At 35.4% G+C, this 15,221-nt stretch overlaps 1 protein-coding gene across 2 annotated transcripts in view; it reads right to left on the bottom strand.

The window, feature by feature from the left end:
* Positions 1 to 40: 40 nt before the first annotated feature.
* The window catches only part of LOC18052216 (187-kDa microtubule-associated protein AIR9), a 23,307-nt gene continuing 8,126 nt past the window's right edge, over positions 41 to 15,221 (bottom strand). For both annotated transcript variants that reach the window (XM_024190070.1, XM_024190069.1), the window contains exons 10-39: positions 14,993 to 15,092; positions 14,539 to 14,640; positions 13,434 to 13,666; positions 13,216 to 13,330; positions 12,611 to 12,731; positions 12,320 to 12,495; positions 11,336 to 11,471; positions 10,917 to 11,017; positions 10,776 to 10,823; positions 10,035 to 10,219; positions 9,803 to 9,920; positions 9,340 to 9,467; positions 9,068 to 9,236; positions 8,140 to 8,258; positions 7,759 to 7,927; positions 7,430 to 7,514; positions 7,255 to 7,328; positions 7,042 to 7,161; positions 6,109 to 6,304; positions 5,893 to 6,014; positions 5,340 to 5,547; positions 4,924 to 4,997; positions 4,264 to 4,402; positions 3,561 to 3,742; positions 2,985 to 3,140; positions 2,034 to 2,165; positions 1,722 to 1,780; positions 1,189 to 1,221; positions 963 to 1,094; positions 41 to 517 (exon numbers count right to left, since the gene is read on the bottom strand). In XM_024190070.1, coding sequence (XP_024045838.1) covers positions 341 to 517; positions 963 to 1,094; positions 1,189 to 1,221; positions 1,722 to 1,780; positions 2,034 to 2,165; positions 2,985 to 3,140; positions 3,561 to 3,742; positions 4,264 to 4,402; positions 4,924 to 4,997; positions 5,340 to 5,547; positions 5,893 to 6,014; positions 6,109 to 6,304; positions 7,042 to 7,161; positions 7,255 to 7,328; positions 7,430 to 7,514; positions 7,759 to 7,927; positions 8,140 to 8,258; positions 9,068 to 9,236; positions 9,340 to 9,467; positions 9,803 to 9,920; positions 10,035 to 10,219; positions 10,776 to 10,823; positions 10,917 to 11,017; positions 11,336 to 11,471; positions 12,320 to 12,495; positions 12,611 to 12,731; positions 13,216 to 13,330; positions 13,434 to 13,666; positions 14,539 to 14,640; positions 14,993 to 15,092 — 3,909 coding nt within the window. In that variant the 3' untranslated portion in view covers positions 41 to 340. The remainder of the gene's footprint in view (positions 518 to 962; positions 1,095 to 1,188; positions 1,222 to 1,721; positions 1,781 to 2,033; positions 2,166 to 2,984; positions 3,141 to 3,560; positions 3,743 to 4,263; positions 4,403 to 4,923; positions 4,998 to 5,339; positions 5,548 to 5,892; positions 6,015 to 6,108; positions 6,305 to 7,041; positions 7,162 to 7,254; positions 7,329 to 7,429; positions 7,515 to 7,758; positions 7,928 to 8,139; positions 8,259 to 9,067; positions 9,237 to 9,339; positions 9,468 to 9,802; positions 9,921 to 10,034; positions 10,220 to 10,775; positions 10,824 to 10,916; positions 11,018 to 11,335; positions 11,472 to 12,319; positions 12,496 to 12,610; positions 12,732 to 13,215; positions 13,331 to 13,433; positions 13,667 to 14,538; positions 14,641 to 14,992; positions 15,093 to 15,221) is intronic.

The raw sequence follows: 15,221 nt of genomic DNA, 5'->3' as shown, positions 1-15,221 counted from the left end.
TCATCCAAGAAGTTTTTTCATCCAAGAAGTTAGAACCCCCAATTCCGGCAAATGAATACAAACCGTCACAAGCAAAGAAAAAGGGCAATCTTGAGACAAACTGAAAAATTACCACTGATGTTAATGTACAACACTAATTTTGAACAAACCCAACACTATGATCACTGCACTGCACAACATTTCCAACTGGAAAAGAATAATAAATAGACAAGGTAACAACACCCACGTTGACAAGCCAAAAGTGAAATCAGTGAAAAAAAAAATGGGGAGGGAGGGGACAGCATGGACAAAACCTAAAGCGTATTTTGATCTATGTCCACTTTACATCTCTTAATCTAACTTATGTTTCTATTTTGAGTAGAGAATTGAGGGATGTACTGTTGAATCGCTGAGCAAGGCCTCGGATCACAAGGACTATGACATCTCGCATATGCCGGGACTGAACCATCAAGTCTACTTCATTCTCACTGTCCACTACAATCTTAAACCGCCGTTGGTCATTTCGGAATAGCTCCACCTGTCACAAATCACAATCACGAGTTTAAATACTTCTCCGAATATCAGAACATAATAACAACGATGTCCCCCAACAGATTATCTTCGCATATTTCTCGTAACATGCTTCAAGTTTCTCATGTCTAGAGAGAAACTCCCTTGATAATTCAGGAATTGTAGACATCTGCTCCAAATCACTAAAAGCCTAGATACACAATCAACTACCATGTCTTACTTTGTCCTGAAATCTCCTGGACAGACAAGAGTCAGCCTTATTTCTGGTCCCTTATTAGCTATACACCAGATATGTACTAAGGACTAAGTTAACTACGGCTTTTTCTACTTTTTCTTCTTTGTCCCTCTATACATGGGCATGCAAAAGCATGTCCTACTGGGGCTACTTGGTATTTAACATGAGAGTCTAAACAAATATAATAAAATATCCAGACTTGTACCAGAAAACCTACATGAAAGGGAGGAGCAAAAGTTCCACGGATTTCAGTAGTTGGGAAAGAAGTCTTGGACCCTGGCTTTACCACCTTTACTCTTTTTCTATTAATTTCTAGAATTCTTCTCTCAAGACTCCCTTCTCCAGGACCCTGCAAATTAGAAATTGTAAGGATATATTGGTTAAAATAATTTCTAACACTAACTAATAAATTTAAAGTTTGAGAGAGAAATAGGAATACAAACCATCTTAGGAGAGCGGTCCTTGTCACATAAAACCTGTTCCCAAACATCAAAGCAGTAAGCCGTTGAAAGACAATACCATTTTTAATATTAGTGCTATCACAAAGTAATGTACGAGCTTATTGTTATATATTTCTTAGAAGTTTGTATCCAACTAAGTGAAGCATCAATTTCTATGACAGAAGTTAATAAAACAATGTAATCAATATTACACAGGATAAATATTATAGATTGACAGCATTTCTTATAAAATACTCTTTATAAAACCTCTATAACTGCTCATGTTACCATGATTTAATATTTTAGGGTGCATGATGTGCATGCTTGTATTTTGCACACTTTATCAGGATGGGACTATAAAAAGTGAATACGTAAATAAAATAAAAAGACAAATGAATGAAGATATATGAGACACATGCATCAACTTGCATTGCTATTGGGTCAGATAGAAAAGGGAAAGGTATCTATTGCTGATATCAGGCTAAATTGGAAAATTTTAGAATAAGATCAAAATGTAACTTGGACAAGAATCAGACCTCAAACTTCACAGCTCCAAGATCAAGCTTCTGCTTCACTTCTTTGAAAACATCAGGCTCTGCCATCAAATCCAACAATTTAAATCATACGTTGGAAAGGTCAATATAATATATAACATATGCACGAATATAAGCAAGTTTTTTTATATTTTAAACAAAGTTAGCTGAACAATGAATAAATTTTTTTTTATCATCTAGTATGAGGTCCAAATTATAAAAATTATCATAAGTAATTGCCAGTATATTATGGAAAGAAAACTACAAGACAAAAGTTGGCATCACAAAGAAGTAGGAGGGCATTTTTCAAGTTACCAACTGCAATTGGATCTGTGGAAGCTGAAACAGGTTGCCCCTCAACACCATCCTCTCTTACAGGAGTATAGATGGCTACCAGCCTATATCCCACATCATCAACATAAGCTTCATACATCCTCCCTGTCTCTCCTGCAATAACAAAATTAACCTTTTTGAATCAAATATTTAATAAAACCAAAAGGGTCCTTTACTAAATTCAAGCTGTTTGTCAGTGACCAAAATCTCAGAAGAATTTTCTTTCATAATATAAGATGGACTTGAGACTATAATTTGCTAAAGATATTAAGAATATAATTTGCTAAAGATAATTCCTATGATATTTAAGAATTGTCAAACTCTTAACAGATTATGCATTTTCTGTTCACACAAATTAAATAATTAAAAATATAAAACAATAAGAAAATGAATTAGATTGGACAGGATAGTACTGGAATGGATTGGGATGGTACTAGAATGGATTGGACTGAATTATATTTAACACTATGCTATATTGGTGTAGCATGGGATTGGATTGGATTGTAAATATAATTAAAAATGAAAATATTACATTATATTTATTTTATCAATTATTTAATTAAGTTAGTTATAACAGAAACAAATTAAATATCTAAATTATAATTCAAAATTAATTACTAATAATCATTCTACAAATTGTTAATATTTAAATAATGTTTATTCAAATGGAGGGCCATGGGATGAGATATCACCTAAATAGGGGATTAAATGGTGGGACCCAAATGGGACCCATACCTTTCCATGTCAATCCTAGGAGGGTTCAATCCAATGCTTTTGTACTGCAACCAAACACACCCTAATAGTACTTACTGTCTTGCTATAGTCTCCCATTTCATATTGATTATCTGGATAATACAAGGGATAGATAATAACGAGAGAACACTAAATAATGAAGATGTGGGTGTGGTAAGAACAACTTAGAATTTCGAATACCTTGTATGGAGATAAGATCAGGACTTCCAACCATGGATCTAAGCCATTGAATTCTGCTTTTCCCTTCCTTTCCTCCGCTATAAATTCCACGTACGGCATATAAATTGGTGTGGAAACCCCTCCCCTCAATCTCTAGCTTATCTATTCTGGGAATTCCTGGAAATAAACAAAAATTTACACTTTAGGACAGAAACGATCAAATTAAAGAAGACATTTAATAGTAATAATAAAAAATAAAAAAATTATACAATAATCTGAGTCTTTCATTAGTGAAAAGATCATGACAATAAATTATGATCATAATAAAACAGGAATATAACAGAAAAGGCTTAGAAAGTGAGAACATATATATGGCTGTATTTGAGCCATTTGAATTAGGAACAGCTTCAACAAGGATATTGAATAAATGTTTTAATTGGAATTCATATTTGTTTATGTAAAATAAAGTGAATCTTTCGCATCTGTCTATCTCATTGTCTGCAACCGTCAACAACATTTTACTTTGGAAATTAAAGCAAAAGATAAAAGAGATGTAGACAATGTCTAACTCAGCACTTGAATTGAAACACGAAGGACCTGGCACAATTGGAGCTGTCTCAGCATATGCTGGTTCACTTGACCTTCCAAACACATCAGTCACCATGCATTCACATCTCAAGCAACGACCAATGTCCTCCAGCCGCACTTTGTACGAGCAGGAATGCGGTGCTGGTAAAGGTTCAAAAGACTTTGTATCACCTTCATCTGACGAACAGAACCTGCAGGATCCTTGCATCACATAATAGGAACAAAGAGGAACAGAATTTGCTAAACGAAAAGTTGCTATTATTATGCTAGTCTCAGAAAACATGATAAATCTACAACTTTATCAGGATATTTCAACTAACAAACAGCCTTCCCAGGTCAAGCATTATTGATTTTACAATAATAAAATCAAGTTTGAAAACTGAAACTGCCCCTCCTAGTAATTTGCATATTGATTTTACATATCATAAGGAAAAAAGAATTATACATTTGAATTGCTATTTATGATAATTCCTACATAAAGCAGCATTATTTAAAAAAAAAATCTCACCTGCACAGAATTTTGGCACGGAAAGACATAAAAAATTATCTGCTACAGCAGGTTGCAGCTTTTACAGTTTATTGACATTTAATAATTGAATTTTCCTAGCAAAACTAACTACAGATTTAAAATAATACTGCAACATAAAGGAGGAGAAGATAAGGTTGCAGCACTAATTGAAATCATGCGAAGTGAAAGGATGCAGCATCATACCACCGGTATCGTACATCTTTCTTATACTTGCTCCAAACACATTGTTGAATTTCACTCTTTGGGATGACTTCAACAGCAGTGAGTACATCACCTTCCATCGCCTTTCCAGTTAGAGCAAGCATCTCCACCCTCAGAAGCTCTAGGCAATCCAATATCCAATTCAAAATTAATTAGACTCGAGTTTCAATAAACAGTATAAGCTATATGAAAAAATAATAAAAAATAAAATAAACAGTATAAGCTGTCCATCCAATTGTTTGACGATCATCAAAAGGAAAGGTTTGAGTAGCATTGGAAGCATCATAACGCTACGTGGCTTGGACTAACTAGACAATCCTCAAAATGATTTAAGGATCTTCACCTAACATCCCTACTAAGTAGGGGGAACAGTAGGGAAAGGAAGCCAGAGTGGGGTGGCAGGGGTTATAATGGAAAGAATCAACAACCTACAATTATGCCGATGTCTTCATCCAACAGAAACTCTATTTCTTCTACATGGTAAAATAAATATAACAATAGCTCTGAGCATTTTCAATACCAATGTACTAAAAATTTCAGTAATGCTAACAATACTGGTCTGGCATCTAGAATGACAAATGCAGATACCATTTTACGAAACAATGAATATCACATAGACCAAGCTTCAATTAAATCACTCACCAGGGAGAATAATGTCCGTAGGCTCAGACAATCTGAGTTCTCCCACAACTGAATCTGAACGAACAGGTGTGTACCTAGACATGTGAACATGCTTATCAAAATAGGTACACCAACAAGGACTGCTCACCTATGCTAAAGATTAGATTCTAAAGGGGAAAACTAAACCATGCCAAATTCTTAGAAGTTCAGAGTCTCAGTGTGATAAAATCTTAAAGAAGTTCATCTTTTTCTTCGGATCTCATTTTTGTTAATAAAATAAAAATTGCAGAAGTTAGTCCTTTTCATGTCAGTAAAATATCAAGTTCATCCTTTTCATGTCAATAAAATATTACCTGTTACTTATTTAAAAATAATAGCACTTTAAAAAAAAACAGTGAGAACAAAATGTGTCAGTCAAAAAGAGACAGAAATATTACCCATACAATAAACGGCAAGTATAATCTGTATCGGTAACTTCATAAGTTTTAGAGTTAGCCCCATTAATAAGACAAATGGTCCCATCATTGGTTTCTCTGTACCAGCTAAAGAGGCTTGATCCCTCATGCCCACCAAAATATTCACCTTCTCCAGTGTATACACCCGAAGACAGCTCCTTCACACGAACATTAGAAACTACTGGAAAAGCTGCCACATTGTTGTAATTCAATGTGTTAAAGAACAAGTTCTAAGTGAATTGAACAGCTAAAAACTCTTCATATGACTAGGACCAAATTGAACCAACCATTTCCGACGGCACAAAAGTGGTTTTGCTCGAAAATAAAAGAAAAATGCATGCTACCATTCAAGCATATAAAAGCATCCAAATACACACAAAACACATGGAAACTACAGAAAGTTCTATCAATCACTTCATTATAGCTAAATTGACATTAGATGTGCTTAGGCAGTTTTGATGGAAAGGCCACATATTGGCCAACATGAAACACTCACTAACTTTGACTATTTAATTACAATTAGAATTATTTGTACCTGGGGCCACTGGAGAGTCAGATATTGAGACCAATGGCCTACCACATCTTCCATCTACACGAGTTGGCAGCCAATACAAGGCCAAATAAGCCCCCACATCTTCAAGAGATGGTGTATGTGTTCTGCAACAGTCACAAGATAGTCACAAATTTAATTCTTGCAGATGGAAACATGAACTCTTGGATCCCAGAATGCATCAGAATAAGTAGAACTTACAACGTTTTACCACATACAAAAACATCTTCACAAGCATTAGATATATCCATCAATGCAGATTCATGTAACTTATTCTTTGTTCTGTACCAAATATAATCTCCAACACCTTCCTGTCCACCAAAATACTTTTTCTGCGGGATAATCTCATTGTTCTCACAGCAATCACGAATTACAAGGTCCAATCCCACTGGATTCGCTGTTGAAAGATGCAGAGGCATCAAGAGGGCAAGAAATAGGGTAACTTAAGTATCACAGAACATAAATATACACAAACCAAAACAATGATTAACCCAGTTAAATAAATGGAATTCTTACCAACTCTGTTGAGTATGATATCAAAAGGCTGAAGTCGATGATTATCAAATCACAGAAGGCAACTAAGCAGTGTTACAAAATTTAGCATGTATTGGTTGTCACCCAATGGCTTGAGCATTGTGTTTCAGGGTGAAATTTTCTAGCCAATATTTTAATAAATTATGTTTGTTTTCTTTAGTATAAATGGGCATCACATTCTACAAATGTCTAGTTTAGATCGAATTTGCTAGTTTTAGAAGGTTGGTAAATTCCCTGTGAGAAACAGCCTATCTTTACTGGCAATTCAACTTACCATCCAGCATAGGTCTATGGCTAACTAACTTGAAATTCTTATAAAGCTAGCAGTCTTCCAGTCTCAAAGCTTGCTTTAAGGAAGTTTCAGTTAGATAGTCTGTATATGCAAGGCATTTTTTTCATTAAAGTACATATTCATGTATTAAATGACATGTTGGCCAAGATAAGGCATGCACAACACTTGTTGTCAGAGCACACAAGCCAAGTTAACAAAATAGTGTAATAAGTTCCCAATGGACTCAATTACGAGACCAAGAAAGAAAGCACCAAAACTTTGAGCAGTTTTATTCCAAGTATATATCTAGTTCCTTATATACAACTCACCAGGAGCAATCACATCAGAGACAATGGTTCTAGGATTCCCTTTAATTCCATCTTTGCGCATGGGAGTGTAAACAAGTTCTATTCTTTTCCCCACATCCTCCAAAGTCAAATCAAGGAATTCTGTTTGAAAAAATTACATAACCATGTCAATAAGTCATCATCTACTCGTAAACAGATCAGTATTATAATATCACATAAAAGAAAGAAATTCACCTTCAGTACTTAATTTCTCTTTGACACCATTGCTTTTCACTCTAAACCATTCATACAAGCAATTTCCTCTTTCCCTAAATTAGAATATATACTTTTGTGTCATGAGTAACAGTTACAAGGAGGTCAGGAAATTCAGTTTTCATTAAACATGATAGTGCTTCATCAAAAATCTCACCCTCCACTGTATGCAGCAACAAAGCTCAAGCGTTGTCCTTCAATCATCGATCCTAAAAATTCTAAGGACTGGCAAGTAGGAGGACCTGCATCACAAAATAAAGCTCAAGACAGTCTAAAATTTAATTTGCAATCACTCCTGGAAAGACAGAATGCATACTTCTCAGCATTTATGATATTTAAATATACTTCTAAGAACGCTAGGCAAAGCCACAAAGATACCAACAGTGAACAAAAGAAAAAGAAGTTTCTCAGTTCTTAAAATGCCAAAAATACAGGGCAATAATAAATAAACCCTTAATGTAGGATAATGAAAATTTAACTACTTACCAGGTATGATAGGTCCAATTTGTTCAGAAAGAACAATAGGGCCCCGAGCCCAGTCACTTCTGACAGGCTCACATGAAACTGAAACAAAGAAGCCAATGTCCTCCAGTGATAGCATGTATGATGACATAGTATTACACCTGATTTCACAATGTGTGCCATCTGAACATGTCTGCAATGACGATTATGTATTTAAAAACATAGTAAAAATTACTACAGTAGCCAGAAAAGAGGGGGGAAGGTATGGGGGGCTAACAGCAATTGAAGCTCCAGTGTTATAGTAGGCGATTTTCCATACAAACTCCTGCTACTTTACACATGGGCCCATGGACCCACAAGAACAGAACACAGGAAAGACATGGAGAATGAGTTGAATATAAGTACCCGAAACCAGCGAAAAACTGAATCTCCTTCTTCTCCACCCCAATATTTTTTGTCAACACTTAGGATAGTCCCCTCAACCGCTGCCCCAACTATTCGTAGAGAAAGCAATCTTGGACTCCCTAACACCAAGCAGCGCTCAGCATAAGAAGCAGATTTGAAAGACTTATCCAAAAAACCCATCAATAAATGAATAGTGAAGCACACACACAAGAACAAATATCTGCACACCCCCACAACAATCAAAGTAGAAGTAGTGATAAGTAACTAATGCTTCAAATTTGCATGCAAGTCAGACGTCTCACTATTACTTTGCTTGAAAATCGACAGAGAGCACATAAATTTAGCTAACCAAAATACAGACAACAAAAACACCGTTATCAAATGTTAAGTATTCAATCTGAAACTAATATAACTAAATTCAAACTTGCACACTTACAATTATCAATTATCTTAACTGATACTTAAATTGTTTAAGTGCACGCTTCTTTTGAATATTTTATGATATAACTTTGGTTTTCAATCTGACACATTTGCTTGCAAATAAATAATCTTTAAGGAGAACTCTTAAGAACTAGGCGAACAAACCCAAAATACTTAACTCAGTCCATGTAATAAATTGTAGAAATGGCAGAACAGTTGAAAAAATAAAAGACTAAATTAGCTACTTCATAAATTCACTTAGATGCTAACACAAAATGTTGTTTAAATGAGCTATCATTTGGAACTCACAATAGTTACTATTTAGCACCAAATATAATTGTTCAGTTTCACATAGTGTGTAAAAAATTATAACTAATTACATTTCACATCTTCAACAATAGTTCAGTAAAAATTTCCTTCGCCGCTTATTATTTTGAAACAGAAATCCTTTATTTTAATTCATATATTATTTGCAAACAAATATTGAACCATAAGATGATAAGATTACCAGGACGAACACGTTCCTGCCCCATGCAAGTTCTTGGCTCACCAACAACTCCATCATCACGGACTGGAGTACATTGGAAGGAAATGAATTTGCCAATAGCATCTTTACTTACGCGATACTGAAGAAGTCCAAAAACCTCAGGTATCTGAGTGCCAATATCTGTTTCAACCTGCAGATTCACAGAAAAGAAGTAAGAAATAAGATAATAGAAATTCGTTCATATTCCTGATATTCAATAAAACATGGCACTGCATGGATCAAAGTGTGTATACCTCATGAAGATACCAGTTGTATATACTTTTTCCTTCATGACCACCAATGTAGCCGTATGATGCTGTCAGTATTCCACATTCAATGCAATCACCCGTGATGGAGAGGAAATTCAGGCTTGGAGGAAGAGCTACAGTTAAAACAATACGAATTAGTGAAGCACAATTTCTTAAAGAACTTAACAGGTTTTACCAGAAACCTTCTCCTTTGAGTCTTAACCAGTAGCTATTTGGTAGATTTGTGCAAAAATAAAGTATCAATTCAACTGATAAAGCAGTCATTTAAGTTAAAACAAAAAGAAAACAAGAGTTTATTTAACAAGGAGATTCTCTGTGTTTCTTATAAGTGAGAGAAAGAAAAGAAAATCCCAGTTACAAGTCATGACACAGGCATCCAGAAATCGCTGACAGTAGTTTTGCAGTTGTCAACACAAATTACAGAATGAAAAGAAAGAAATTTACTTACTCTCAACTGCTCTTTCTGATATAACATATTCTGGTTCTCCAGATTCACCATCAGGAGTCATAGGAGTATATTTTGCAACAATATAATATCCAACAGCTCCCAAAGGTACACGAAATGCCTAAATAGAGGTGAAAGCTCAAATAAGAGAGTACAAGGCAATAGCAAAATATATTCATGAAGGTAACCTGTATATGTGAAGGATCACCATAAAAGAATAAAAATGTGCCTTTACCTTGGCAATCTTGGAGGTGCTCACTGCTTCAAGACCATTTTCACTGTCCATTGATGAAGAAGTTGTCTTAAACCACTGCACTCTGCTAGAACCTTCAGTTCCTCCAGTAACAGTACCAGTTACAGTAATCTTACTGTTCTCCCTTAAATCACCAATTATCTTCACATTGGTTACTTTTGGGGGGGCTGAAATTTGGGCAAAGACAGGAAATCAAAAGGCAGGATGATAACAGTATTATGCACCACGCTAAATGATGATTAGAGGCAATTAAAAGCAAAGACATGTTATTTGAGACAACATGACAAATAAGAAACATCAGAAAGTAAAGATAAAGAAACCCAAGCCAGATAATACATTATGAGATTATAGTAATATAAAATAGAATTAAACCCGGCCTGCCCTTTAACATGGAAAAACTTAGTCGACACTGTAGTTACAGTGTGAACAAGTGCATGTTTCAAATCAAATTAACTTGAAAGAGTACCCCAATCATTTGATTTTCAAAGAACCGAAGGCAAAATATCTTTTTAATTTTCCTGATCACCTAGGGGTATCATAAATGAAGAGAGAAGGCCTTGGAAAGGAAATGGATCAGATGCATCTAGACGTAAACATTAAAGGATTCACTTCATGAAACAGCCAGAAGTTTCAGGATAAAATTAAATTAAAATAGAAGAACTGTTTCTAAATCATCTTTATGGGCACACAAGAAGAAAATATGCATTGACTAAACAAATGTACCTTGCCTCACGGTAGGAGATACTGCAGATACGGATTCCCCTTCCTGCCCTGAAAAACAACCCAATACTAAATTACTGAATCTGTAAGCTATATACAATCAAGTTTCAATAGTTTCCACAAACGACAAAGCAATGGACCAACCTTCAAAATTAATAGGTATGTATACAAAGGCCAACTGTCGCCCAACATCTTCTTTGGTCAATGTATACTCAGATGTACCAGTTGATACCAATACAAATTCTCTGCAAGAAGAAAATGAAACAGATAAAAAGAACATCATCATAAATGGAGCTAAATGAACTTAAAGGTCATAGCCCAACCCAACAAAATGGATGATTTCTTCTTCTGCAGTGGCTTTCCCTAAAAAGTTGTAGTTTCACATAATTTTGTCAGAGAGAATTATCCATTTGGGTAGGGGCATTTTATAGTTTATCTTCCTTATCCGTTTAACTGTTTGAGAGACAATGGTCAGAAATAATTACTGTTTACTTCCTATCTGTTTTGAGTTGTGTTTTTTGTTGAATGGATTTTACATACGGCAGTAGAAAAAGTAAACTAACCCGGTATCCCTATTTTCACGTAACCATTCAAACTTGCTGGGACCCTCTCTTCCTCCAAAGTATTCACCAACACCTTTGATAATATTTCCTTCAACAGCATCTCCAGTAATACAAACATTACGGACAGATGGAGAAGCTGCCACAAGTAAACATTCTTATTTCATCAGACACTCATTCAGTTTTATTAAGAAATTAAGAAGCAAAACGATCTTCCAAGTTAAATAAATAATCAAATTTAGGCTTAGAGAAGCAACTGCCCAAGGGAACGACAACACTGCAAAGAGTACAAAGATGATACCCACATTTGCAATATCAGCAAGCTACACTGAATTAAATACGAAAAATCATGCCGGCAAATTCACTACGACCTATGGAGACAAGAAATAATGTAATTCCACACCGACACACAGAAACACATGAGCAGAACGGACATTCTATTCATTACAGGAAATACAACGGCAACAGGGACAACTACTATAGGCACCAAACAGAGAATGTCATGGTTAGAAAGGGTAGAGTCAGCAACTATTTCAAAGGTTCTAGCCCAGTAAGTTGATTCTCACTAGATGTCCAGTCAATATGATATTCCAAGGACCCTTGGAAGTGACGGGAATGTAGTCAAGCTTAATTGACAAAATAGGGATACTTTAAATAGTTGCATATACAAGACAGAAGATTATTTCTTTGATTTCCCAGCTCCATAGTGCAGTTGCCAGAAGGACTAATTGATATGCAAGTACCAATCCATAAAATAGCCATTCTGTGGGTGGTCGACAGAAACTACAGAGAACAAGAGTTTCAGATCATTATCTATAGCTGGTTTTTTTTTCTCTTAAACTTCCCCAAGATTAACTTCATTTGTTTAGGTGCTAAGATGCAGTAAACACAAGCATGCATGTAAACAAACACTAACCTTTAATGAGATAAAAAGTTCAAAGAATTATGAAGGACAAAGTTACATAGAAGTTTTCTTTCCCCACACACCTGCTTTAATAAAATCAGTATATTTATATTGCGGTTCTCCTTTAGCACCTTCTTCCGTCACAGGTGTGTACATAAAAACCAAACTTGAATCAATGTCATCGACAGTTAACCGATACTCCTCATCTTCTGCACCAGCAATCACTACAGGGCTGCTGTTCCACTTTCTCCGCAACCAACTATCAGCACAATTACACAGTGCTTTTATTTTTCTTTTTTCTTTTTTATTTTGGGTAGCGAGAGAACATTTACAACTTGGCACACATCCTGAATTCAACTAACATGCAGTCATACCTTGCAACACCTTTTCCTGGAGTCCCACCGCACCATGCAACCTCAGCAAAGCCTTTAATAATGTTTCCTTCAACTAGTTCGCCACGCACTTCGAGGTTCACAACCTTCGGGATTCCACTACCTTTGCATAATGAAGGTGCATAAAAAAGAACAATAGAGACTTTTAATAAGTACTCAGTGAACAATGAATTTTAAAAAATAAAATAAAACAATTCTTTATACAGTATAACGCAAGTTGCAAAAAAAATAAAATTGGGGACAAAGCATGCCCCAAAAAAAAGAGTACAAGTGCTTCACTCCATACTAGCTAAAATAAAATATAAATATGAAGCAGTATCTCATTGAGCATAATCTCCAAGTTCAACAGGAAAGCAATTAGGATCGGCTTACAATGCATCACAGAGAAGTGTGATATCCTTCCTAAGTTGCATCTCAAAGTTCAAATTTTATTTGCTTGGTGCGTAAATAAGTGGACTAACAGGTATTCAGGGTTTTACTTTAAGGTAATCCCTAAGCTAGATAAGGCATAATTTCACAAAATTTTATATCATGAACCCCATATGAGAGATATGCAATTTAATTTCAACAAAAAGTGAAAGACATACCCCGTGAAACTGGAGAAGATATGGCAAAGATAGGAGGGTACTCAGTTTCTCCCAGTATAGGAGTACATTCCACTTTCAGAAATTTACCAATGTCTTCATGCTTTGGCCAATAAACCTGGTCATCATAAGGTGTCATCAACATAAGAGAAGAGAGAGGAAAAGCAATATTTTCCACCCAAAGTCCAAACAGCAAAGAAGATATAGCTAGAATCAGTTACCTCACTGGTGACACCAGAAATAGCAACAAAAATTGAAAGTGGTCTCTCTCCTATGAACCACTGATATTTCAAACCTAATTGCAGATCAGTGCTCACAGTGCTGTCTTGAACAAAAACAAAGTGACTGTGACAAGCATCTTGTTCGACTGGTTGATCTATAGAGGCTTCCTTGAGCTGATAACCAGAAGGCAAATGATCCTTCCATTGCTCAGAGAGAAAGCAAAGGGTTGAGTCTGCTCATATAATCAAACATTAGAATTATAAAACTGACACACATGAAAATTCATCACACCCTTGCACCGTTATCCTGGCATCCAATTGGATTGTACTTCCAAACCAAAAGTGTATGCTAAACACAATTAAGATCCACTGAACAGCTAAAAGAAAATTAACCAACAAAGAAGATGAATTGCTACGTCACACTAAGCATTGAGCTCAAAGTCCAAAGCAATTTAACAATACCATCTTTCATCTCTAGTTTCTTAATAACCACACAACCAATTTCAACAGTTAAAAGGAAATAAATTCTTTTTGCAGGAATAGATCATCAACAGCAAGCATGACCATGTTAATTTTTGAAAGAATCACCAAGATAGAATTTATGTTAAAACTTCAAAGAACACATACTATTGTTTCAACTTGACAACTGATAATAATTCTAGGAATTGGTCAGTGAACTTCATAAGGCAATTGAAAAATCAAGTTGCAAAATAAGTGGCAGTACTTGCATCATTGGCAGTATTCAAACAGAGGTCAATAAAAAGAGACTAAACGAGAGGACTGAGACTGTGATTGCTCAGCTTCATGGCAGAACAATGAATTTACTCGTACACAAAAAAGACTAAAATATATAAACTGACTACACCACCATTACTTGTATATTATCAGCCTGTATTTGGTTTTATACCAGCTTTATTCACTCTATTGAGTATCATCCTTTTCTGTTACTGTAAGTTGCTTTTGTTTATTATTCCAAAATGAAGGGGAACTGGGGAAGAAAAGATATGTCCCAAGCTGACTTTTTCCAAAAGCAACTGTGAGCTGAAACATGCCATTGGCACTGCAGTTCTTTATCACAATCTGCAAAAACATCCCAAATATGTACCTGCTGCATGGTCTGGACGACAAAACTCCCAACCATCTCTAATGCACAAAGCTGTGTGTGGGGGATAACGCTTCGCTAGAGCTAGCTCTTCTCGTGAAAGATCTATCAGTATTTCCCACATTGGACAATAGTGAACATTAGCATGGATAAACTTCCAATACAGTGAGCATTAACTCACTTTCAACAACTATAATATCAATAATAATAGCAACTTTTTTTTTCCCCTGGAGGGGTGTTTGGGTCGGTTTAATAGAAACATGAGAAATTCTATAAAAATTTGAAACAAGATTTAAAAAAGGAGGGACAAGCTGTCACAGAGATGCCAAAAAGGGATTACGGTTAGAGGGTAGCCAAAGACAAGGTTCATATATAAGAAAGCAAGAAGATATGCGTTCCCACGGGACAAAATAAAGTCAAATTCACAAAAATGAAACAGAAATATTTCATAGTATACCTCTATCATTGAATTTTTTCAAAGTAGGACCAACAAGCAGAATGGAAGCTGCTTCTAAATGAGGCATCTTAAGTATAGGATTCTCCTCCAGTCGCAAATGCTGCAGCACAGCAGTCAAAACGTAACTTTTTTCAATACAAAAAGAATATAATTTATTAAGAATAAAAAAAGGAGGTGAACCACTTGTCCACACTATACAGAAAAAACAGCCTGAGAAATGTATCAACAA

This window comes from Citrus clementina, unplaced genomic scaffold (assembly GCF_000493195.1).
Source record: "Citrus clementina cultivar Clemenules unplaced genomic scaffold, Citrus_clementina_v1.0 scaffold_2, whole genome shotgun sequence".
Lineage (NCBI taxonomy): Eukaryota > Viridiplantae > Streptophyta > Magnoliopsida > Sapindales > Rutaceae > Citrus > Citrus x clementina.
Note: the sequence above shows the minus strand (reverse complement) of the source record. Positions and strands in the feature narration are given on the sequence as shown.